We start from the raw sequence: 26,614 nt of genomic DNA, 5'->3' as shown, positions 1-26,614 counted from the left end.
CCCCTTTTCACACCTTTGAATTCTTCTATCCGAGTCTTTGTCGGTGATCTTTATAAGCTCACCTTCTTGCTTGAAAACTCACGCAAGACTTTTTCTTCCCAAATTGTAACTGGGGGAGGAGAGAAGATAAATATGTATCTGCTCAGGGGTTCTTGTTATGCCCTCAGAACCTGATGCAAACTATGAGGAGAGTTTCCTTCATGGTCCGTTCAGAGTTGGTAGCTTAATCTCGGTTCAGGTTAGGAAGGATTTACCTACCTGTAACACTTCCCCCAAACAACAGAGCGGTCGTTTTTCTAAAGGTTAAAGGACGAAATCACCGATGGCGTCCTGGGGTAAGGTATCAAGCTATACTGGATGCGTCCCGGGGCTTCTGAATGACGGAGTGGCTGTAATCGCCATGGTTGCTGGTATTTATTGGGCGCTTACTACGTGCAGAGCACTGTACTACGAGCTTGAGAAAGTGTAATGCAACAGGAAGGGCTGGTGATTGCAGTTATTTTCTCAGTGCTACATGATTTCCAGAAAGATTGGGATGGTGGAGACTTTAAAGTTCCTGGCGTTCTCGTCGGATGGAGCGGAGGGCAGAAAGGCTAGATTCTCCCAGTCAAGGGTGGAATTGACAGAAGCCCGGCTCCAAGGGAATCAGAGTTTGGAAAGAAGACCCTGGAAGGAATGTGTGAAAGAGGAACATCCAGAGACGCCGTTTGGATTGGTTGGTCGCATCCCAAGGTTGCGTGCAGGCTGCAGGGAGCCAGCAAGTCAGTCAATCATTGATATTTATTGAACTCTTACTGTGGGCGGACCAAGAACAGTGCTTGGCACATAGTAAGCGCTTAACAGATACCATCATCATCATCATTACACGAAGCACTTGGGGAGAATATAACGTCACAGAGTTGGAAAACACGTTCCCTGCCCACAAGCAGCGTGGCCTAGCGGAAGGAGCGAGGGCCTGGGTTCTAATGCCGGCTCTGCCAGTTGCTTGCCGTGTGAACCTGGCCAAGTCACTTTATTTCTCTCTGCTTCAGTTCTCCCATTCTCCTTAGACTGTGAGCCCCATGCCGGACGGGGACTGCGTCCAACCTGATTAACTTCTGTCTACCCCAGTGCTTAGAACAGTGTTTGACACATAGTAAGCACTTAATAAATACCCCAAGAAAACTACAGTCTAGAGGACGACGTGCCTAGATTTTTGAGGAAACTGCAACTGTGGCCTTATCCTTGACTCTTTTCTCTGTTTTCCATCTCTACGCACACCCCTGGAGAACTCATTCACTCTTGTGGCTTCAACTACCATCCCTCCATGAACGATTCCCAAATCTGCCTCTGTAGCTCTGACCACTCTCCCTCTTTGCAAAATATCTTTATTTGGATGTCCCGCTGATACCTCAGACTTAACATGTCCAAACCGGAACTCTGCATCTTCCCACGCAAACACTGTTCTCCCTCAGACTTTGCTATCGCTGTAGACAACGCCTCTGTCCTCCCTGTCTCACAAGCCCGTAACCCCGACATTCTCCTCAGCTCGTCTTTCTCATTCAGCCTGCGTATTCGGGCCGTCCCCAGATTGGTAGACGCGAACGAAGCATTTCAAGTTAAGCGAGAGGAAACTGATGTTTGAGATGAGGTGGGATGTTAGGTTTGGGCTGAACGGGAGCCATTTTGAGGGTGCGGTTTCTTGACCTCAGCAGTGGTTTTTGACGGGACACTTGGAGAGAAAGCAGTTTGCTCTCCGGCTGCCCTGAAATCACGAAACGGGGAAAATGACGGATACAGATGACTTAATCCAGGCAGAGGACTAGCGAAGAAAGTATCAGAGTCATTAGAATTAGTAGTTATTAGATTAATAATAATAATGGTATTTGTAAGTGCCAGGCACTGTACTAAGCACTGTGGTAGATACAAGCAAATCGGGTCCCTGCCCCATGTGGGACTCACAGTCTAAACCCCCGTTTTACAGATGAGGTAACTGAGGCCCAGCGCAGTGAAGCGACTGGCCCAAGGTCACACAGCAGACGCGCCCCTTCTGACACTCAGGCCTGTGATCAACCCACTAGACCGCACCGCTTCCTTTAAAGATACTTGCAGTGACTTTATGGAATTGATGGTACTTGACATTATGGAATCCCTTTCCACCCAACCCACCCCTGGGAGCTACCCATTTCTTCCCCTCCATTTCTCCCTCCCTCCCTCCGTTCCCTCCTCAGCCCCCGGCAGGGCGAAAAGCCGAGTGGGCCAGCATCGGCGCCTGGCCCGATCCCAGCCGTGCGGACTGCTTCGGCGGCGTGGCTCGCCCTCAGAATGAGTAACTCGAGACAACCGCTCCTGGAAACTTGGCTGACGTCTCACGGTGGTTCGGAAAGGTTCAGTTGGTTACCTTGGTTCAGTTGGCTAGGTTCCGAAAGATGACACCTCTCTCTTCTGGTCTAGGTGCCGGGAGCCCGGGCGAGTTCCGTATGGGTCCTCGGCTCGGCTCACGTCGGGTTTCTTCTCTTTTAGCTCTTGGTCCGAGCAGGTGCCAAACTGGATATTCAGGATAAAGATGGGGATACTCCCTTACACGAGGCCCTGCGGCATCATACTCTGTCGCAGCTCCGCCAGCTCCAAGACATGCAAGACGTGGGAAAGGTAGACGCAGCCTGGGAGCCATCCAAGAACACGGTACGTAAACCGCGGTGTTGAATCGGGGATCTTCTCCCCGAGGCTTTTCGGAGCAGCTGAACTCTGGCATCCAGCTGGCATTCCCAGTTGGGCCACTCTTGCGTTTCAGACGTTTTGCCTCATTCTCAAATATAACAAACCGGGGTTGAATTCATCCAAAGCCTCTTAACATTCTCTAGCTGATTTCCCCGAAGCTTTGATTTCAGCTGGCAGCGATTCTCAAGTGTTTTGGTAGAGGGTATCCACACCATACGGAATCCCGGACTCCTGTGGTGGGGGAATCCCTCCCCCCACCTCCTGGCAGGAGACCCGGATCCAAATCCAGCTCCTGCATTCCCGGGCTGTAGTGGGAAACCGCACCTCCACGTCCCTTCCTCAGAACCCTCATCCCCCTCCCGGGCTGGTGCTCCCAAAGCTGCGGAAGCCACCGTCCGGGAGCTCGGCTCAGTCTTTCTACACCTCCTTCCTTGGGTCTTGGGGATTAGGATGGTCTGCCTCCTGGTGTTGGTTAAGCTCCTAGGGCATCTAATGCCTCAGAGGGGGCTGTTTGGGGCTCCCCGGGTGGCTCAGGGGCAGGAAGCCGGGCTCCTGAGCAGAGGGTAGTTTCCCCGGGAGATTCCCAACTTTCAGTTTGGGGGAGCCATTTTTAGGGTGAGCCAAGGGCCTTGGCTAATTAGGCCTGTAGTTTATCACTTGGGGCAAGAGGAACGTTCAGGGCTTTCTGTGTGATATTTATTTCCAACTCTCTTCTGGAGGCCTTGTATAGATTCTGATTTTAAAGCCGGAAGGGGCGCGTTCATCCGGACAACATTTTCATTAATATTTCCTCATCCTAATTTGAACTTAAGCACACCTGTTGTCTTCAGCCACAAAAATATTTCCATCCAGAATGTTGGGTGAAAACATTGAGTTGCAGGAAATAAATCCGGTAGTCATAAATCTGGGAAGTTTGTCAAGTTTTTCAGGAACTCTTGGCAAACTGCACTAATCATGTTTGTCCTTGTTTTTTTTTTTTTTTTTCCCTTTTTGCTAAATTTAACCTCTTGCGCAATTATTGGATGAAATCGACTCATCTAAAATAGCTGCGGAACAGATTGACTTTGTCAGAGACAGTTGTGATTGTAAGATTAAATGGTATCCAGGGTTGGACTACTTCCGCTTAGCAGGCCAGGCGCGTGTCCCTGGGTCCTAGTTTCCCGGGTGGGACTCCCAGGGACCGGGCGTGTTCTGGGCAGTATTAATTCTGGAGTTAGACACGATAAGCGCTCGAGAAATTCCATTAACGATGATGATTTTTACCAAATGCTTTCACATCAGTTTCCTTTTGTTTTTTTTAAATGGCATTTATTAAGCGCTTATACTTGTCTGCTGCATGACCTTGGGCAAGTCACTTCACTTCTGTGCCTCAGTTCCCTCGTCTGTAAAGTGGGATTACATCCGTGAGACCCCGGAGAGATGTGGATTGTGTCCAGCCCGATTAGCTTGTATCTACCCCAGCTCTCAGAACAGTGCCCGGCACAGAGTAAGCCCTTAACAGATACCGTAAAGAATACAAACGCTGACCTCAAATTTTCCCGAGGAAGTCACCAAGCTTTTGTCTCTCCTTCCAGTTAATCATGGGGCTTGGGACCCAGGGGGCGGAGAAGAAGAGTGCAGCATCTATTGCCTGCTTCCTCGCAGCCAACGGTGCAGACCTCGGTATTCGGAATAAAAAGGGGCAGTCTCCTCTCGACCTCTGCCCGGATCCCAGCCTCTGCAAAGCCTTGGCAAAATGTCACAAAGAAAAAGTCAGGTCTGTATCATTCGCGCCGCGCGACTCCCAGTTCGAAACGCTCCATCTGCCGCCGGCTTACCAGCGTGCCGTCAAAGTGGTGAATGAATGAAAGCCTCCCTGGCTCCTGTGGGCAGGTGGACGGTGGTCTGGTCGATTCGGTGCATCGGTCTTCCGAAGAGCGGCTGTCGTGCCCTGCCTGGCCCCATTGGCCGCTGCCGAGCGGTCAGTTGGGAAGGCCGGGAGAGTCCAGGACCGGGGCACCGGTTGCCAGCACGAACGGCTTTGCAGAGACCGGCGCTCTGCTCGCCTGTGGTTCCCCTCTGTTCCGCGCGGATCCACCCGATGCGGTTGTTGGATTGAATCGTGGATGACTATAGGTACCCTGTCCTTAAGGATGATTGCCCTCCAGCTTTTTGAGCTGTGCTTTCAATCTTGCCCCTCCCAGCTGATAGATAAGAACGGAGAGTTTCTAATCAGGGCCGAAAAGACCCAAAATGGCAACATCCTTACCCAGTAGTTCTCTGAAACCTGTCCCTTTTCTCCCCCTCACTCAAGATGAAAAGTTGGCTCCCCTGTGCATCCCCTTCTGGCTGTTCAGGAAGTTTGTTTGACTCCCTTCAGAGTCTCAGAGCACGTGAAGAAGCTTGCTTGCCACTCACGCCAGGGAGATCATCACCCTCAGCTTTTCCAGACTAGCCCACCTGACTCCAACCACTCGGGGAATCTCTCCTTTAATGCACCCTTCTCGGTTTCTTCATTCCTCACCTTCAGGGCCCCAGCTTTGTACAGCTAATGGCGGTGGGACTTCCATTCGCGTTCCAACCGTTTATGCGTCAGGAGTCCTTCCTTTCGTTACCCTGCCTGATATCGGTGCTACCCAAGCACTCGCTGGTGGAGTTCTCCTCCGGGAATGGTGGATGAGGCTCGGCGCCTGAGACTTCAGGGCTGAGAGGCCGTGTGGGGGAGTGGATTATGGCGAGAAGGGTTTGTGCGACTCCACCCGTGCCCTGACCCATGTCAGCCATCCCTGACAGCCCTGGGCTGGGGCGCACAGATATCGAAAGACAAACCAACACTCTTATTCTGATTATTGAACGGCGGTGCTCAGATTTCATATTCCCCATCTCCCGCCACTGGCTCTGAGGAAGAAAACATCAATCTCTCATCAGTTGAGCATTCCCATGTCATTTTGGTTCTTTGAGTCTTATTTAGCTGTGGCATTTCTGAAGCTCTGAGTGTGTGGGAAGCATTGCGTTAAGCACTGGAGACTATTCAAGATTTGATGATGATGATGATGTGGTATTTGTTAAGCTCTTCCAATGTGCCAAGCACTGTTCTAAGCACTGGGGTAGATACAAGATCATCAGGTTACCCCATGTGGGGCTCACAGTCTTCATCCCCATTTTACAGATGAGCTAACCGAGGCACAGAGAAGTGAAGTGACTGGCCCAGAGTCACACAGCCGATAAGCGGCGGAGCCAGGATCAGAACCCGTGACCTCTGACTCCCAAGCCCGGGCTCTCTGTACTGAGCCACGCTGCTTCTCTGATTTAATCAGACCCGAGCCCTGTCCCACAAGGGCCTCACAGTCTTGGTCTAAATCTAAGTTCAGTAGCTTAAAATAAGTCAAATTCCATTTCAGCGGTCAAGTGGGTTCCCGAAGTCCTTCCATGATCAGCAACGACTCCGAAACCTTAGAAGAGTGCATGGTGTGTTCCGACATGAAGCGAGATACTCTTTTTGGACCATGTGGACATATTGCTACGTGTTCTCTGTGTTCTCCGCGAGTCAAGAAATGCCTCATCTGTAAAGAGCAAGTTCAGTCCAGAACTAAGGTCATTTTTGTTCCTTTTCGTTTTGTTTTATCTCCCTATACGTTCTCTGAGGAGAAAATAGTATCTGTAGTAACAAAAGCATTAGGTGTGCTCGGCACTAATTCGATGCACTGTGCTAAGCCCTCAGGAAAATACAGCAGGCGTACTGTCTGCTACCACCGTGTCTAAATTCATCGTTTGTTCCTCGATGGTGTTGATTCTTGTAAAGGGTCGTATAGATTTTACTCGCTCATCAAGCAGTAGTCTCTGAATTCTAGCCTCCTCCACGCTCAAGGACAGCTTTGGTAGCCTGCCGCTTGGATGACCACAGCTTCCCGGAGGTTATCCCGTTTCCCCTTTTCCCACTTCAGCTTCCAAGCTCACCTCTCTGCCCCTTTATAGGGCGCCAACCCCACCTTTCCTCCACGATGCTCATCTTTACCTTTCCTACTCTCCCTCGCTCACCACCCGCTTCCCCTTTTCCTCATTTCTTTTCGCATTCTCCGTGGATCGCTCTGCTCCTCAGCCGCACATCTCCGGACTGAAGTCCGCTTTCCCCTCCCCGTCGGAGAATGCGCGGGAAACGCTACCCCTCTTCGTTTGGATTGCAGGGTGTCCCCACACGCCTTGGATCAGTCCAACCTGTGTGGTTATAATGGGCCCCGAGGTTCAAGCTTAAAAGTAGCCTAAGGCTGTCCGGGGGGCCGCTAAAGGATTTGGGTTGCTGAGATTAGTTATTCATTTTGGCAGAGAGAGAGAGAGATTGGGAAGCAAAGGCATCAAAAGGAAGCGGGGCCGTTGAGTGGCCCGCCATTGGGGCTTTAAATTGGCGTGGCGGTCGTCCCTAAAATTTTGGTTCACCGTGCTTCTTTTACGGCTCAGATTAAGAATTTGAGATTGTAATTTTTTTGTAGTCCGACACAGTGGCACCAATGTGGAAGCAAGCTTTAGAGCAAATCAAAGATCTGAGGAGCGTTGGAGTATCCAGACTTCTATATGACTGAGAGATCTCCAGCCACCACTCAAGCCACGGGAAGCGGTGTGGCTGGTTATTAAAGCAAGGGAGTGGGAGACAGAGGTCCTGGGTTCTAATCCGGGGTCCGCTTCCTGTCTGCTGTGTGACCTTGGGCAAGTAACTTTTGTGCCTCAGTTACCTCATCTGTAAAATGGGGATTAAATCCCACTCCATCTTTGTCTGTGAGCACCGTATGGGACAGGGACTGTGAGCACCCTGATTATCTTGTATCTACCCCAGCGCTTAGAATATCGCTTGACACATAGTAAGTGCTTAAATACCAGAAACAAACAAATAACCAAAAAACACATCTGACTCTGTGGCCAATTATAGCCATGCTTTCCAATCAGAAGTCAGGCGGGACCCCAAGCAAGAGGTTCTGGATGCAGTCAGACCCTCAGCTTCGTCATGGCGCCGTTTCACTGGGCAAGACTCCTAAGGAATGACAGCGGGAAACCCCCAAAGTTGCTCTTTGATGAGCTGAAATGGAGGAAACCTAGCCAGAGAGGGCAGAAGAAACATTAGAGACAGGGACGCAGAGCTTCCAAACCTGCGGCTCAACAGCAGACAGTTCGACCAGAATAGCCGCAGACAGACCTGGGCGGCATGCGGTATTTCGGGATTGCTACGACCGTCAAGGCAGAGGGAAGAAGAAGTGAGATTGACTCCAGGCACTGGGCAGCAGATGCAACAAGAGCAGTCCGCAGCCCTTTTTTAGATGGGTTTGGGGACACTGCCACATGCATCAATAAAATCCCCCCGAAGGGCGGTGTGTCGTGTGGGTATGTGTAGAGTGGCCATTCAGATTCAGAGGGTGGGGTCAGGGTGTCTAGGGAAATCAGTCAGTCAGTGGGTGGTATTTACTGAGTGCTTACTGTGTGCAGAGACCACTATACCACGTATTTGGGAGAATACCGTACAGTGGAGTTGGTAGACATGATCCCTGCCCACAAGAAGCTTTCAGTCTAGTGGGAAATCTATCTGGGTTCGCATCCTGTATTCCTTTGGACCACTCACCCTCTCCGCCTTGTCTCCTGCCTCTCCCTCACCCATTCGCTTATCCGACCTTCCTCTGCCCATCAGACACCTGTACCCCCACTCTTTCCGATTTCCCCATCCCTCCCTCGGCCTCCACCGCCCCAGGAGGGGACATCCCCCTAAAAATAGCTGTAGAGATCATTTCCATGCTGCTGCAAAAACCACTCTTCTGTCACTGCTGGAATGGGGGACGAAGGAGAGAGGAAGTGGGGAGAGGGCGGGCACCCTGGGCACCTGGTATGGTTTTGGGGTGAAAGAGGAGGCTGGATGGGTTAGAGGAGGAGCAGGATCACCCTTCCGTCCCACTGAGAGGGTTTTTCAAATGGTCAAGGCTCGGGAGAGTAACGGGCCGGGGAGTGAGTAGGTGACTGCAAACTACTAATTCTGGGTCCGTCACTGAACCGATCAAATCCCTGGCCTCCTGCCCGAACAGGCCGCCAAGCAGTCTGCGATAAATGGAGCTGATGAGTATCCGCTAGACATGTGTTAACATTCAATATTCCTTGGCTCTCTTTTCAGATTGAAGAATGCGTGGTGTGCTCTGACAAGAAAGCCGCAGTGCTTTTCCAACCTTGTGGCCATATGTGCGCTTGTGAGAGTAAGTAGGCCCCGATCTGATAGCGGTAGGTTAGAGCAACCAAACCGAGAGTTGAGAGGTTCACGCCTCTGCAGGTGACGGGGCAAGTCACTTCACCTCTCTTTGTCTCAGTTACCTCACCTGTAAAATGGGGATGAAGACCGTGAGCCTCATCTGATTACCTTGAGTCTACCCCAGCGCTTAGAACAGTGCTCAGCACATAGTGAGCGCTTAACAAATACCATAATTACTATATGCCCAGGTGGGCCTGGGGAGGGAGAGGATGTGGTGGAGGAGACTTCAGGGAACAGTTCCGTTCACTCAGGTCATAGTAATCTCCCTTCCTTTCTCTCTGTACTTTCCGTTGCACAGGGCTCCAGAACTGACAGCACGTTGTTCTCGGTTTGCTTGGGGCCCCGCCTTTGGGTCAGCCCTGGCGGTACCGTATCTTAGGCCTGGAAGTAAGATAATGCTGTCTTTTCCCAGAGCGGGCCGACTCCGAGTTCGGTTTCTGCCTCAGAGAATCACCATTCGGTCTTTCGTTGCCCCTTGTCCCGATCCCGGCCGAAGGCAGTTCAGTGTGTGCTCCATTTCGGCCCCTTCTCTCCTCTGAGACTGCGGCCCTCCCGTTGTCCGTTAGAGCACCCGTCCCTGTTCTACCACAGGATCTTGGCACTATTGCCCTCCTCAGCCCCCTTCCTCTGACCTTTGCGCAGGACGGGGTACGAGGAGAACCTTTCTTCTTCCCGAGGAGGATGCTTTGCTGAGTCACGAGAAGATAGGGCCTAACGTGGCAGGTCGGGTAAAAGTTGAGAGAACCACATCTGGTGCATTTGTAAGATGCCTAGAAAAGCGGCGTGGCCTTGAAGAAGCAGCATGGTCCTGGGAGTCAGAGCACCTGCATTCTAATCGCGGCTCTCTCACTTGTCTGCTCTGTGACCTTGGGCAAGTCACTTCACTTCTCTGTGCCTCCGTTTCCTCAACTGTAAAAATGGGGACTCGTTCTCCCCACTGTTTGGTCGGTGAGGCCCGTACAGTAATAATAATAATAATGATGATGGTATTTGTTAAGTGCTTACTGTGTGCCAGGCACCGTTCTAAGCGCTGGGGTAGATATAAGATAATCAGGTTGTCCCACGTGGGGCGCAGTCTTAATCCCCATTTTACAGATGAGATAACCGAGGCACAGAGAAGTGAAGTGGCTTGCCCAAAGTCACACAGCTGACGAGTGGCAGATCCGGGATTAGAACCCGTGACCTCTGAGTGCTCTATCCACTAAGCCAAGCTGCTTCCCCATATGGAACAGGAACTACGTTCAACCCGATTAACTTGTATCTACCCTATCGCTTAGAACAGTGCTTGACATATAGTAAGCACGTAACACATACCGTAATTATTATTAACCCTTATGATATAATAATGGTAATATTTAAGTGCTTACTATGTGCCAAGGACTGTTCTAAGCGCTGGGGTAGATACAGGGTAATCAGGTTGTCCCACATGGGGCTCCTAGTCTTAATCCCCATTTTACAGATGAGGGAACTGAGACACAGAGAAGTTCAGTGACTTGCCCCAGGTCATCAGCAGACAAGTGGCGGAGCCGGGATTAAAACCCATGACCCTTGACTCCCAAGCCCGGGCTCTTTCCACTAAACCACGCTTCTTCTACAGTCTGTGGCTCACGCCCAGATCTTAGGTGGGAAGCGGTTACCCTCGTAAAGACCCTTTCAAAATTGAAATGACTATAAAAGAAAAATTTGAGCCTCAAATTTTAAATCCTGATAGGGATCCTGATATAGATAAACCAATCAAATTGAGAGATGAAGCTCCCTTTCTGGGGTGAATTTGCATCTCCATTGGGCAAAACCATTCATAAATGCACATTTTGCATCACCTAGTCCCTGAGGACGTCTGTAGAGTGGCAAGAACATTCACAGCCTCTGGTGCCCGGACTAGATGTAGTAGATTCCACTAGCAAAGCTTTTTAATGGAACTTTATGGGGTCCGGGAGCCTCGTCAGACATCCCCTCTCTCGAATTTAGAGCAGGTTACACCACACGTTCACAAAATCATGTAAGAAACTAAGTGGGTAAAACTCCTTTGGCCAAACTGTAGCTGTTTCGTTATTTAATGAATTCGGTTTTAAAGCAGTTACTCACTTTTGCATGACAGCGTCCTTCATCTGAACCGCAGAAGCTGGGATTAATTAAAATAATTCCAGGGAAGCTGCAGTTTGTGAACTGTGTGACTGAAAGTCCCCAAATAGTGAAAGGCCAACCTCATCTTTCTACTCTTTCGTCTAGTCCTGCTGAAAAATGTAGTTTGTCAGCCAAGGGAAGGCAGGGAGTTCCCAAGATTGGTTCCCTCTGCAGCCGTTCCTCCAGCCTCCCGGTCTGGGAGAGCCAAAGCTGAGCGCCAGCTCTCACAAATTCCGAATTCTTGGAGTCTTGGTGTTCTGGCTTCTCTGCGCGTTTTACACAATCAACCACGACCCCTGACGTTTCTTAGGCGGTCATCGAGAATTATGGTCCGGGCAGTCGATTCATTAATCCACCCAGAGATAGCATAGCTGTGGCTGTGGAACTGTGGTCGCCCTAAGTTTGATTTCCACATGGAGTGTGGGAAGATAGCCAAACTCTGGGAAGAGAGATTGATTCTGGTCTCTGGGAAGTAGGAAGACAGACGCAGACGTAGAGTGAGATAGAAGTGAGGTGTGAGAATTCACATACAGTCAGGATCTGTGGGATTGGGGAAAGATGAACCGAGCTAAAGGGGATGGTGTGATAACTGGGGATGGTGTGATAACTTTTCCCCACACCAAGACAAAAGGAACTAGGAAGGTCTCATTTACCTGGACTACTGTTCCTAGGAAAGCCCATTAAGGAGGAAGAAGAATTGACATTAGATATCAAATATTTCCTCCTGGATTATCAAAGAGGCAGCCGATAAAAGGAAAGGATCATGATCTTCCCAGGCAGCTGGGAAGAAGATTCAGCAACTGTCTAAAAATGGAGGCATAAAGCTGGATTCCATAGGCTTCAGATATGAAAGACCAGAGATGACCACAAGCCAGATGAACCCAGGACTTCTTGAAGGGATGTCACAATGTGTGGGGAGAGAGAGAGAAGGTTGTTATCCCAAGGTAGAAACTAGTGCCCGGCACAGAGTGAGCGCTTAACGAATGCTTCGATAATAATCTGAGGCTTTATTAGCCATCTACGCTGGGAAAGGCAGTGGCAATCGGGATATCTATTTATGGTAACTGTGACCTCCATTTGCATATTATTAACACCGAGTACCTAACATATCGAAGCCGGCTGCTTGTCTGACGGTACTTTGAGTTTAAAACCGGAAAGGGACCCAGGCCTATGGAAGAGATGCGATATTTTGAAACTTAAATGGGGAAGGGAGATGGACCAAACCACCTGATCTTGCAGTGGCAGCCCCTTAGAATTTGGGATCACCTTGGTTTTCAAGGAGGACCCAGTTGTAAAGCCAAGGAGGTGGTTCCAGTGAAATTACCGGGGCTAAGCTCGGGGATGTCCATGGCCAAGATTCTTGCAATTCCCCCATCCTGGGAAGGAAGGGTCTTGATGGGCGTTCAAGTGAGTGGGTATCGCACTTGAGGCTCCTTCTGGGATTCTCGGCTGGACGAGTAGTTGGGAGAGCCCCCAGGACACCCCAGCGACTAACGAGGTAACCTGTGGAATGTTAAGCTAAACGATGCTGGAAAAGCACTCTGAGCCATTTCAAACCACTGAGACTTCAGTAGCACTTGGAGAAGAAATTAATCTGAGTGCGGTTCAGCATCCCTAATATCATTTCTCTTCATTTAAAACGGTTTTCATTGTGTGGCTAATGACCCGATTTAGGGTGGTATTGTTAGGGGACTCAACTGTTTTTTGCTCCGTTATCAACAGTGGAATTATATTTTCCTTTTCTTCAGTATTTTGCCTTACTTGATCGAAATAGGGGATACCGTGTGGCCCGGACGTAATGCGGGAACGTTAGAACGCTGTCTTCCGACAGAAGAGCATTTTAGAAAGTCGATCAGCTGGTCAGCCACTCAGGCCAGCTCAGTGATTGCTAACAGGTTAGCAGTTCTGTTAGAAGCATGGGTATCGGCTTGAACTGCCAAAAGAAATCTCTTTGCTCAGGCACGGAGCCATTAATCATAAATCACTGCTCTGCAGGAATGAAATGCTTTTCTAAAATAGAGTAGAAATGTAGGACTGTTGAAAAGATGACGGTATAGTCTGTTGAGGAGTCCTTTGGGGAAACGGGGATGTGAAGATTTGGAAATTTAGAAGTAACAATATTTATTGTCCCAATCCAAGAGGTGTGGGATACCTGTTCCGTGCCATTGCTTAGTGTAAGGGACACGATTCCCCCAGTTTGCAACACCGATCCGAATTGTTCGGCTCCAACTTGGAACGAAGAGCAGAAATCTGCTGCTCAGAGACCAATGAGATTTTCGCTTGTTCCAGATTGTGCTAACTTGATGAAGAAATGTGTGCAGTGCCGGGCCGTGGTCGAACGGAGACTGCCTTTCATTATGTGCTGTGGAGGGAAAGGTTCGGAAGACGCCACGGACGATATTTGTGAGTGACTTTTCTCGAGCGTTTTCTTCGTGGTTCTCCAATCTCTCCTACCCCTTTCGTGCTTCTCTCTTCTCCCATATGTGAATAGGAAAGGAGCTCAGCCTTCGAACAGTAATCCCCTCTCAGCGTTCACACTGTCTTTCCCCAGTACCAAAAACACTTCTGGTTTCCACGGCTCCCTCCCACTGTGGCCCCATCTCCCCACTCTCCCTCCTTTCCAAACTCCTCGCTGCCTCCATTTTGTCTTCGCCACTCCCAAGTGTAACATCTGCTCTCTTGTCTCCTTCACTGAGACTGCCCTCTCCCAAGTCACCGGTAACTTCCCGCATGACCCTACGCTGTCTTAATCCTCCTCAGCTTTTCGACTGCACTTTTGACCCTGTGGACCACTCCCGTCTCTCCCCACCCCTCCAGTAATGCTTTCTCACTCTTTCTCCATCTTTCACCCCTGCTGACTAGGGGTTTCCCTCAAGGCTTTGTCCCGGGGTCTCCTCTTTTCCCATTTCCTCTCCTCCCGTGGCTTCCACTACCTACCACTCTTGTGCAGGGGAATTCCAAATCTACTCTGCTAACCCCTTCCCTATCGCTGCATTTACAATCTTGTGTTTTCTTCTGCCTACAGAACATCTCTAGTTGTCCCTCTGGTACCTCAAGTTCAGTAATTCTGAAATCGAACTCCGTATCTCTCCCCCGCCCACCCCCGCCCCGCCGAATCCTCTCTCCAACTCTCCAAGACCGGCTGACACCACTAGCCCCTTCCCCCACCTCCAAAGCCTACCACTTCAGTATAATTCTTAACTCCTTTCTGTGGCTCAGCCCCCTGTTTTCAGTTTTCAAAAAGCATGTCTGGGATCCGGTCTTTTATCTCCTCCAAATGGCCACCACCTTGATTCAGGCACTTGTCGTATCCTGGCTGGATTACTTCAGCCTCCTCCTCCTCACTGCTCTCCCTGCTACCAGCTTCTCCCCTCTTCACCCTCTTCTCCTGGGCACTAAAATCTACCCTTTCCTCTCCATCATCCAACCTGCTACCCCGTTAATCCAGTCACTTTTCGATTACTCTGTCAGCCTTCTTGCTGACTTCCCAGCCTCCTGTATCTCCCCACTCCAGTCCCTACTTCACTCTATGGCCCAGATCATTCTCCTACAGAACCGTTGAGGCCATGTTTCCCCTCTCCCCGAGAACCTCCAGTGGTTGCCTCTCCGTCTCCGCGTCCGACAGAAACTCCTCATCGTTGGCTTTAAAGCCCTCGGTCACCTTGCCCCCTCCTACCTCACCTCACCACTCTCCTACTACAACGCAGACACTCTGCTCCTCTGGTGCTGACCTTCTCACTGTACCTCCATCTTGTCTATGCCGTGTCCTGCTTCTGGCCTGGAACAGCCTCCTTCCTCATATCTGAGAGTCGATTACTCTCCCCCACTTCAAAACCTTATTTATTGAAGGCACATCTCCTCCAAGAGGCTTTCCCTAACTAAGCCCTCCTTTCCTCTTCCCCCACTCCCTCTCTGTCGCCCTGACTAGCTCCCTTTATTCAGCCCCCCGTTCCAGCCCTACAGCGCTTATGTAGATATCGGTAATATATTCGTTTATATTAATGTCTGCCTTCTCTAGACTGTAAACATACTGTGGGCAGGTGATGTGTCTGTTAAATTGTTATATTGTACTCTCCCAAGCATTAAGTACAGTGATCTGCACACAGTAAGTGCTCAATAAATACAGTTGACTGACTGGAAACATCTAACCCTGGCTTCACCAACTCTGTCCTCTGCTGGTTCTTCTCCTATCTCTCTGCTCCTTCTCAGTGTCCAGCACTGCCTCTCCCCCCCCCCCCCCCACTGTAGAAGTCTCATTTCTGAGTCCTTTATTTTCCCTCTACACTCATTCCCTTGGTGAACTCATTTGCTCCCACAGCTTCAGCTACCATCTCTACCCAGATGATTCCCAAATCTCCTTCTCCCGCCCTGACCTCTGCCTTTCTCTGGAGTCTCGCTTCTCCTCCTGCCCTCAGGACATCTCTACTTGGATGTCCCACCGACACCTAAACGTTAACATGTCCAAAATAGAACTCCTCCCACCCAAACCCAGTCCTTTCCCCGATTTTCCTATAACTGTACGCTACACCCCCATCAGTCAATCAAGGGGAGAGGCAGACAGGAGGCAGGGAGGGCAGTGAGGAGGCTGATGCAGAAATCAATGCAGGATTGGTAGCGGATTAGATGGAGAAGAAAGGGCAAATTCTAGAGATGTGAAGGTAGAAGCGACAGGAATTGGTGACAGATTGAATATGTGGGTTGAATGTGAGAGATGAACTGTGGATAATGCCAGGATTCCAAGGTGGTGAGATAGGGAGGAAAGTGGTGGTGTCTTCAGTGATGGGAAAGACATGGGGACGGGTAGGGTTTGGGTGGGAAGGTAATTTCTGTTTTGAACTTGTTAAGTTTGAGGTGTCGGTATGATATCCAAGTAGAGCTGTCCCAAAGGCAGTTGTGAGATTGCAGAGAAGGAGAGAGATCAGGGCTGGAGAAGTGGATCTGAATCATCCCCTAGATAGGCTAGTTGAAGGTGTGGAAATAAATGAGTTCTCAAGGGGAATGGATATAACTGCTCATAATAATAATAATTGTATCTGTTAAGCGCTTACTGTGTTGCGGGCACTGCACTAAGCGCTGGGGTGGAAACAAGCAAATTAGGTTGGACACAGTCCCTGTCCTATGTGGGGCTCACAGTCTCAATCCCCATTTTTACAGATGAGGTAACTGAGGCCCAGAGAAGTGAAACGACATGCCCGAGGTCACAGAGCAGACAAGCGGCAGATCCGGAATTAGAACCCATGACCTTCCGCCTTCCCAGACCCGTGATCTATCCACTGAGCAGATGGAGAATAGAAGGGGCCCCAGAACTGAGCCTTGAGGGACTCGCACAGTTAGAGGTTAGGGAGACGGTGGGGAGCCAGTGAAGGAGCAGACAGAGAGATAAGAGGAGAATCAGACAGGGACAGTGTCGGTGAAGCCAAGGTTAGATAACGTTTCTAGAAGGAGTGGTCCGCGGCGTCGGCAACAGATAGGTCGAGGAGCATCGGGATGGGGTTAGACGCCATTGGATTCGGCAAGACGGTCACCGGTGACCTTAGATTTTGGTAGAATGGTTGGCACAGAAGCCAGTTTGCAAGGAGTCAAGGAGAGAGTTGGAGAAGAGGACTCGGAGGCAGACATGGCTTTCAAGACAACTCTTTTATAGACAACTCTTTCAAGGAGTTTGGAGAGGAATGGTAGGAGGGAGATGGGGATGGTAACTGGAGGGAGGGTGGAGGGTGATGAGAAGTGGTGGGGCACGGGGGAAAGAGCACAGACCTGGGAGTCAGAGGACCTGGGTTCTAACCCTGGCTCTGCTACTTACCTGCTGTATGACCTTGGACAAGTCACTTCACTTCTCGGTCCCTCAGGTTTTTTTTGGTTTTTTTTTTTGCTAAATTGTATTTGTTAAGCGCTTTCTATATGCCAGACACTGAACTAAACCCTTGGGTAGATACAAGCTAATCACATAGGGTACAGCCCATGTCCCACAGAGGGCTCAGAGGCTTAAACCCCCATTTTACAGATGAGATAGCCGAGGCCCCAGGAGATGAAGGGACTCGCCCAAGGTCACACAGCAGACAGATGGTGGAGTCAGGATTAGAACCCGGGTCCTTCTGACTCCTGGGCCCATGCTTTATCCACTAGGCCATGCTGCAGTTCCTTCATCTGCTAAATGGGGATCCCGCGCTCATTAGAACTGGCTATCTTATATCTACCCCAGTGTTAGTAGTAAGCGCTTAACAAATACCACAATAATCATTATTATTATGTCAAGAAAGGGGTTTTTTTAGCATAGGCTTGCTTGAAATGAATGCCACTGAAGCCTTTATCCTTTGATGAAATTCTACCTAAATTTTATGAAAAATTGTATTAAGAATTCCTTTCCATTTCTCAAACCCCTTGGGGGTGAGTAAAATTTGTAAATTACTTTTATCTTCCTTGTAGCAAGTGGAAACATTCCAGTTTTACAGAAAGATAAGGACAACACTAACGTCAATGCCGATGTCCAGAAACTGCAGCAACAGTTACAAGACATCAAAGAGCAGGTAAAACTATTAATTCTCTCAGTGATTAAATAGAGTATTTAACTTCTCAACCACACAGTCCTGTGCGTTCTCTGCAGTAAGTGCCATTTGCTTTTTTACGGTGACATCTAAAGTTTTTCTTGAAAATCAGCATATTTGATCAGTTTACTAGTTGGACCTTTCTGGTATCTGAAGAGTACCAGTGCCGCCCCCTCCTACGTACTCACGTGAAAGCTCTCTAACCGTGGGTCACCAGTTAGCCACCTGGAAATCGATCCTGACCACCAGTTCCCTCACTAGGTCACGCAGCAGACGTGTGGTGATGCCGGGATTAGAACTCACGGCCTCTGACTTCCAGGCCCCTGCCCCATTCCACTAGGCCACGCAGCTTCTCATTTAGAGATGAGGGCCGCATGCCACGGGGATCCCCTTCTTCCAGTGCCTAGTTACACTCGGTGAGACAGCTGGGCTTTTCAGGGGCGAAGTACTTTCTTCAGGTCTTCGGGGAACCCTGCTGCGATGAACTGAACGCTGCCGTAACACCTGAAAGTCTGTGTCACTGCCTCTCCCACCAAGTGCAATTTACTGCCGGGGGTGACCGGTCACTGGGGAAAATGCCTGTCTTGAAGGAGAAGGAAAATGAAAGGAGTGATAGTTCTTGGTTTTGAGAGAAGAAGCTTTTAGCCTTTCTGTCTATAATAAAGTCACCCACGGGGGTTGGGGACAGATTGGATGGGAGTGAGCTGACAGGGTGTGATGGCAGAGATCATTCAATCAGTGTTATTTATTGACGATGAGGATGATGATGGTATTAAGTGCTTACGCGGTGCCAGGAACTGTACCCAGCGGAACACTTACCGAGCTAAGTACTCGGGAGAATACAGTACATCAGAGTTGGTAGATACGTTCCCTGCCCGCGAGGTTTACGGTCTAGAAGGATGGGCAGGGTTAGGCGGTGGGACGAGACGAGGACATGACAAGATCGTGGTGAGCAGAGGGAGGTCTCAGGGAAGCTCGAGGTCAAGCCAACTCTTTGTACTCTTAACAGGTTAGCAGTTCTGTTAGAAGTATGGATAACAGCCACACCTGCCAAGATAAATTTTCTTCCTCTGGCCCGGGGCAATCAATCTCAAAGCGGCGCTTTGCAGAAATGGAACGACCTTCTGAAATAAAGTAGAAATGGGGGACCGTTAGGAGTGCGAAGGCCTGTAGTGTCCGATCCTCAGTCCTGAGTGACCGCAGGTTCCCAATTCTCTTAAGGTTGTGAGGTGTGCTGATGTGATTTATTTGCTATTGTTTTAATGAGATGTTCTTCCCCTTGACTCTGTTTATTGCCATTGTTCTTGTCTGTCCATCTCCCCCGATTAGACTGTAAGCCCGTCAGAGGGCAGGGACTGTCTCTATCTGTTGCCGATTTGTACATTCCAAGCGCTTAGTACAGTGCTCTACACATAGTAAGCGCTCAATAAACACTGTTGAATGAATGAATGAAACACATCCCGATCGTATGCTCTGATCCGACTGTCGTTCTTTTTCTGTCGATGAGCGATTGTTTCAAAGTACCGAGATTTTGGTATGCTCCCTAATGTTTTTTTCTCATTTCATTTGATCTGCTCTTGGCACGCTCATCACGGGGGAGGCCAAGTCCTCATCTCTCTTCCCTCTTGGTCATCTGTGTATTCGGATCTGGACCCCTTACTTCCTCTAGACTGTAAGCTAATTGTGGACAGGGAATGTGTCTACTGTATTGTTATATTGTGCTCTCCCAACCGCTTAGTACAGTCCTGTGTACTCACATTTCCCCCCTTCAGAGCCCTAATGAAAGCTAACCTCTTCCAGGAGGCCTTCCCAGACTAAGCCCCCTTTTCCTCTGCTCCCCCTCCCCATCTCCCCGACTCATTCCCTTTAGTCTACCAACCCTCCTCGCCCTACAGCATTTGTGCATACATGCACCTAATTATAATTACAATTCTATTTATTTTTATTAATGATGTATATATATCTATAATTCTATTTATAATGATGCTACTGATGTCTGTTTACTTGTTTTGATGTCTGTCTCCCCCCTCTAGACTGTGAACCCATTGTGGACAGGAATTGTCTCTCTTAGTCGGTGAACTGTACTTCCCAAGCGCTTAGTAGAGTGTTCTGCTCACAGTAAACACTCAATAAATATGCCTGAATGAATAAGCGCTCAGTAAATACGTTTGACTGATTTCACCCTAATCTCAGCCCACAGCACTCATACTTTTGCTTAGTACAGTGCTGTGCACATAGTAAGTGCTCAACAAATACCGTTGGATTGATTGAGTGACTGGGGAGAAGCCCCGTCCCACGGGATCAGTGGAGCAGAATCCTACGTAATCTTGGGAAGGTTGAAATTATCAGATTAGACATGGCCCTTTCAGGAAGGGGAAATAGCACTAGGATGGTTCCCACCAGTCAATAATAGCCTTTATTGAGCATCTGCTCTGTGAAGAGCACTATATTGGAGAAGCAGTGTGGCCTGCTTAATAAATACCGTCATTAACATAACTATTATTATTAAGCAGTGAAGTAAGCAATATTCAAGGTGAAAAAATAGTAGTGCCCATAAACTCAATCCCTGCCCTTGAGGACCTAACAGTCTGGTGCAGTAGACGGGCACTGAAATAATTGAGAGAGATGAGGACAAAGGAAAAGTAGATGTGCCTATGAGACGGGACTTAAATAATAGGGGTTGTGAGGAAATACGTAGAGAAGTTGTGAGTATTATGATTACATGTCTGCAGGAGGACTGAAGTTGAAGGTGAAGATATAATCCGGAGGAAGATAAATTGGGGGAAGAGGAGATGTGTCTCAAGTAGGGCTTTGAAGATGGGGGAGCGCCACGGTCTGTCAGTGTGAAAGGTGCAGGAATTTCAGGTGAGGGGGAGCTCCGTGGGCAAGGGCTTGGGAAATGGAAGAGATGAGAACAAGGCACAGTGAGTAGATAGAGTAATTATGGTGTCTGTTAAGTGCTTACTCTGTGCCACGCACTGATCTAAGCGCTGGGGTAGATACGAGGTAATCAGGTGGTTCCATGTGAGGCTCACAGTCTTAATCCCCATTTTACAGATGAGGTAACTGAGGCACAGAGAAGTTAAGTGTGGCTTGCCCTGTCGCCTGCAGAGGCATGAACTTCTCAACTCTCTAACTGGTTGTTGTAACTCCTACTGCTATCAGTAGTGAAGCAGCGTAGTTAGTGGAGAGAGCCCGGGCTTGGCAGTCCCATCCCGGCTCCGCCACTTGTCTGCTCCGTGACCTTGGCCAAGCCGCTTAACATCTCTGGGCCTCAGTTACCTCATCTGTAAAATGAGAATTAAGACCGTGAGCCCCATGTGGGACAACCTGATTACTACCCAGTGCTTAACACAGTGCTTGGTACGTAGTAAGCGCTTAACAAACACCATCATTATTATTATTATTGGCTTGAGAGGGATGAAGAGTGAGAGTTGGGGTGCGGCGGGAGGCGCAAGTGGGTGAGCCGGCGGAGTGCCTGAAAGCCAACCCTCTGGACTTTTTCTGCTTGACGTAGGACGACCGCTGGAGGCTCGGAGGCGAGGGAAGACGTGTACGGAATGATGCTTTAGACAGATGATCTGGGCAGCAGACTGATTTCCAGACTGAAAAGGGGAGAGACCGGAGGCGAGGGGGATGAGTGAGGGGGCCGATGCAGTAGTCGTACCAGGACATAAGTACTTTGGGCCGGTGTGGGGGGCAGTTTGGGGGGAGAGGGAAGGGGTGGATCCTGAAACTACCGCGGAGGAACAAAGGAGACAAGGGAGGGTGTTCCTGTTGTCAGCTGTGAAGAGTAAGTAGAGAGGAGGGGAGGATTTGCAGGGTTTTAGGCATGTAGATCTCCCTGGACATTTGGAGCCTAGGTGTTTGTGGGACAGCCACGTGGCAGTCACCTAGAGGGAAGAGAAAATGGGAGAAGAGATTGCAGAGGAGTTGAGGGATTGGAGCCAGCAAGGAAGACTTGAGTTTCACGTGGGAGTCATCCAGCTAGGGGGAGGAAATTGAGAAAAGAGGACCCAAAACAGAACTTTGAGAGACGCCCTCAAATTGGCGATGAGAGGTAGAGGAAGATCTGGGGAAAGAGACCGAGGGGCGGCCAGGGTGATCAGAGGAGATCCGGTAGGGAAGTGTGTCAGTAAAACAAAGGTTAAACAGTGTTTCCATGAGAAGGGAACGGTCCACGCTGTGACAGGCTGCCACGGGGCCAAGGAGGGTTAGGACAGAGTAGAGTCCACTGGACTCGGCCAGGAGAATGAGATCTCAGTGAAGTGCAGGTGAGAGAAATCTGATCGTAGAGGGTCAAGAAGGGAGTCGGAGGAGAGGAAATGGAGGCAGTCGATGCACAGTTTGGACAAAAATGGAGCAGGGAAGTTAGGGCTCAATAAATATCAGAAATGCGAGTAAATATATGCATTTTACATAGATGTTTAAACACTTTTTAAGCTAAGGGGCATTTTCTGATTGGTTTTCTTTTATTTTTACAGAATTGAGAAGGCTCTTCCTCTCCTTATAAGTGTTTCCCACAGCCTTTCTCCCACCTTCAGGGGAGGACTTTTCTGACCTTGTAGTGCTCCTGACCAGGATCTTGAGATGAGGATGCTTATTTAAGCATTTTGTGGCCAGATACTGCAGTCTGGTGTGATTTTTGTAGTGTTCCTAATACAATGTTGTTGTTTTTTTAAAAACTTGCTGTGCTGACGGTATTATTTTAATTTCCCCATAGTAGGAAGAGAACGTGAAAGAAGTGGTTTTTTTCCCTTAATTGTAGGCAAGACGAATCGTGTTGGATGCAAAAAATTGTCCTTGGTGAATGAAGGGCACAAGCAGAAGCCTACGGATAACAGTACTGGTTCTGTGGGGTTGTAATTTCTGCTTTTGTTCATATCACGCCTCCCTACAGCCCAATTTATTTTATGCTTTCAGAGTCGTAGGATTATGCCGATTCGCGGGACTCATGTTGAAAGTTACTTTTTTGCAATAGTAGAAATAGAGCTAGAACCCAGAGTTCCTTTAGCAAAGAAACTCTTAATTTGAGTTTTCAGTCCAGTAAAGCATTTTCATCTATTTTCCCCCTCGCTGTGTCTCTGACCATTAACTCTTCTTTATTTCTTTTCGTACTCCTGTGTGAAAAAGCACTTGCAAAGGCCCTCCGGGGCTCGCTTTAAGGGAGGCAGGCAACGTACAAATAAAAGAAATCCGGTGCAGTCATTTTCAGGGAGAGCTGTAAGATGGATCCGTCAAGCAAAAATACATGGGGTGAATCCAAGCTTGAAAATCGCCTGTGAGATGCCATAATCTGTCCTACTAAATTCCGTTGCAGACGATGTGCCCCGTGTGTCTGGATCGCCTGAAGAATATGATCTTCCTCTGCGGCCACGGGACCTGCCAGCTTTGTGGAGACCGGATGAGCGAATGCCCCATCTGCCGCAAAGCCATCGAACGCAGGATCCTCTTGTATTAAGCCCAGACCCCACGGGGGTTGGTAATAATGAAACCATGTCCGAGGATTTGGTCATTAGAACTTAATGAGCCTACAGAGCCGTGGGCGGTTCAAATGAGTTTATTTCTAATGCAGCAGCACGTGTGTGCCAGGTTGTAATTGCTCGAAGACTGAGAACGCACCCCAAACCCGACAAGCTACGAAGCAGTATTCGGACAGTCTAGTTTCGAACATCGCTTGACCAGGCCAGCTAACCCTTGTTTAATTTAAAGCAGTTTTTCCACCACCACCATCTGACAAAACCTCTTTGTAAGGGGACACTCTTCTCTATTTTTTTCCTTGATTTTTTTCTTTTTATGTTACCATGATGTCTTCTTTTATATTACATAAAATCTCAAACAGCGAATGACGTTCTTTTTCGTGCTGTCAGCGATTGTCTTGTACAGGTCTCTGGACCTCAATTTCATTTTTCTCATTGGTGCCCGGTGAGCGGAACATAAAATCATGCCCGTTAACAGTTTTTCTTTGAAACTTATTGTGAAAGAAGGGAAAAAACGTCAATCCTTTAAACTCTCGTGATGTGAGTTCACGTGACGGGTGTTGTGAGAGGGATTTTACTCATTTTAAGAGTTTGAGAGTTCGTTTGACTTTATTGCCCATGTAATTAAATTGTCTCTAGTAGGTTTTTCAAGGGTAATTTGAAAATGGAGACTCAACGATGACCAATCAATCACCATCTCACAGCAGAGACTATTTTTCAGCTGTTTAAGAAAGAAAACAGTAAGAGACTTGTGCCCAGGTATCAACTTTCACATGTAATACTAACGGATGGGGTCTTACTGGAAAATTGAATAGACGACCCCAGCGGGAAAGCCAAGGGTAAAAGCGAAAGCTTACAAAGTTGTTTAGGTCCCGGTTGAATCACAGTTGTTTTTCCATGTTTTTTATTTCTACAGGTAAGGCTGGCTTAAAGGTGACTTTCGTTAAACTAATCGTAACCCTTTATGTTAACTCCCCCCTGCAGAAAATTCTCAGTTAGCAGGCAGGGAGGTTTGGGGCCTGGATCGCTCATATTGGATTGAGCCTCCAAATGAGAGCCAGCATTAATCTAGGCCATTTGACAAGCCATTTATTGAACTGGCCTTCCAGGTTTTTAAATGGTGCATGAGGCCCCCAAGCCAGAGAGAATGCACTTTTCTCTCTTCTCCTTTCTCTCCTTCCCCTGCCAGGGAATTCCCATTAAAGCTTGATTTTTTTGGGGCCACTTTAAATTGATTTACGGTGGGTGAACCAACAGCCTTGTCCTGGCAAAATGGTTGCCTGAGCCATCTCTGCGCAGCCTCCTGAAGGAGGAACCGACCTGGAGGAAAATTCGTCCTTCTCCTGTGAGTAGTTTTATTTTTCTTACAGCCGGGGCCCTGGAAAAGTTTCAAAATAGATGTGGTTGGGGTCAACACGAGAGACGAGTGGATTCTTGATTTGATTACGGAAGAGTGGATTCTCGGTTTAGTTTCTGCTTGCACTGAAAGGATGCGCTTGCAGAAATCAGCACCGTCTCTTGCGTTGGGAATCTCTTTACACCTGCAAAGTCAGAACGGTGGCCATCTCTGACGGGAGTCTGCAGCCTGATAGATTCTGCAGCCGTGCGAGGGAGGACCTGGGTCCTTCTCTGGGTTCGGCATTGGCCTTTTTGGTCTCTCCGCCTGCACCCGAGGGTGAATTTCACCACCAGCGGTGGCATCTTAGAGCACAAAGTACGGCTATGTATAAATTCTGCGTAATTATTTTTTATCTTTTTAAGATACTTGGGAAGCACTTGCACCATATTAAGCTCCGGGGTAGATCCAAACTAGTCAGGTGGGACATTGTCCGCGCCCGACTTGGGGCTCACGGTCTTAAACCCCATTTTACAGGGGAGGGAACTGAGGCACAGAGGAACTGAGGTGACTTTGCCCAAGGTCACACAGCAGACAAGTGGCAGAACTGGAATTAGAACCCAGGTCCTCTGATTCTCAGGCCCGTGCTCTTTCCACTAGGCCACACTGCTCCCGAGTTCCCATCGGGAGAAATTGCTGCACCAACCTCAGGGGAAGGAGGACAGCAGATTCAGGGATCCTGGACTGGGGCCGCAGGGGCTTGGAATTCTCCGGCTTTAATGCAAAGTGGCCACAGAGTCCTTAGCTCCTTCAGCCTGGCCCGAGGCTCTCGGGTAGCCACACCAGCCCAGTGAGGTCTCAGTGGGTGCGGCCCTATCTGGGGGTTACTGTGCCCCAAAATATCCCTGGGCCCTACACCAGTCCCAGGCAGCTCCGCCCCCACCCATGGGATCCTCAGATAATAATGATTATGGTATTTGTTAAGCGCTTACCAAATACCAGGCACTTACTAAGCGCTGGGGTGGATATAAGCAAATAGGGTTGGACACAGTCCCTGTCCCACCTGGGGCTTACAGTCTCAATCCCTCACCGTCTCAATCCCCGTTTAACAGGCGAGGGAAGTGAGGGCCAGAGAAGTGAAGTGAGTTGCCCAAGATCACACAGCAGACAGGCGGCAGAACTGGGATTAGAACCCATGACCTGATTCCCGGGCCCATGCTTTATCTACTACGACATGCTGCTTCTCATATCTCCTTTAGGCACTTTTCCTGTAGCCGGCTCCACGTTTGCCCCAAACAAACCTGTAGCCTCTGTGCCCGTTCCTAAACGGCTTCTTCAGAAGAAACCCAGTTTTGGAATTCTTCCTCCCAATTCTTCCTTCCTCAGTAAGAGGCATTAAGTTTTCAATCATTAAAACATTTTAGGTTGGTTGAGAGTTGCCAGTTGCTTGGACTCTGAAAGTTATTCATTGTTCAATGTGAACTGATCTGTAGGTTACTTTCCATCGTACCATTTAAAAATAGCAATTCATAAAGTCTAGGAAATTCTGTCTTCATGCCATCAAGCAAGCAGAAGTCTACTTTTGTTTTGACAACATTTATTTTGAGTAAAAGATTTGAGGGGTGCCTTCTCTTGGAAGTGGGCTTCCTCACTCGTACCGCGGTCAGCGATATTGACAATATTATGTGCACGTAACTGCCCCACTTTTTTGCATAAAGTTTAGCACACCCAAGTGGGGGCTGTTAAGCGGGTTCGTAAAAATTAAGTCTAACAATAAAGAGAAGAGAAGGAAAGGAGTGAAGAAGAGAAAGGTAAGCAGTCACTTGAGACTCAGTCTCTTCTGTCACTCTCAAGGGCTTTATACAATGAGCACTCAGTAATTGCAGTCATCTCCCGTTCCTCTTCCTCCTCTTCCTCCCCAGGTAGAGGAATGAAGAAAACTCCCACTACACTGCCTGTATCTGAGCCTTCTCTTCCTACTCCAGAGCACACCGCTTTCGCTGCTTATAATCACGTGGTCCAAAACCTGATTTTTAAATTCCCTCCTCAAAAATCGGGGTGCAGAGATTGTGCGGGAGAGGCAAGTATATGAATAAATACGGATTTCTTATTTTTATTTTCACATTTTCCACGATCCTATTCCTCCCAAGAACTACTGTCGCCCATTTGGACA

The 26,614-nt window shown here is 48.8% G+C and overlaps 1 protein-coding gene across 1 annotated transcript in view; it reads left to right on the top strand.

Annotated features, from left to right (window-relative positions):
* Positions 1-23,580, top strand: part of MIB1 (MIB E3 ubiquitin protein ligase 1) — a 119,563-nt gene extending 95,983 nt beyond the window's left edge. Inside the window, exons 15-21 of the mRNA XM_029068822.2 lie at positions 2,503-2,664; positions 4,275-4,456; positions 6,081-6,273; positions 8,825-8,903; positions 13,370-13,483; positions 17,507-17,607; positions 22,946-23,580. Coding sequence (XP_028924655.1) covers positions 2,503-2,664; positions 4,275-4,456; positions 6,081-6,273; positions 8,825-8,903; positions 13,370-13,483; positions 17,507-17,607; positions 22,946-23,086 — 972 coding nt within the window. The 3' untranslated portion in view covers positions 23,087-23,580. The remainder of the gene's footprint in view (positions 1-2,502; positions 2,665-4,274; positions 4,457-6,080; positions 6,274-8,824; positions 8,904-13,369; positions 13,484-17,506; positions 17,608-22,945) is intronic.
* Positions 23,581-26,614: the final 3,034 nt, after the last annotated feature.

Source organism: Ornithorhynchus anatinus, chromosome 7 (genome assembly GCF_004115215.2).
Source record: "Ornithorhynchus anatinus isolate Pmale09 chromosome 7, mOrnAna1.pri.v4, whole genome shotgun sequence".
NCBI classification, from domain to species: domain Eukaryota; kingdom Metazoa; phylum Chordata; class Mammalia; order Monotremata; family Ornithorhynchidae; genus Ornithorhynchus; species Ornithorhynchus anatinus.
Note: the sequence above shows the minus strand (reverse complement) of the source record. Positions and strands in the feature narration are given on the sequence as shown.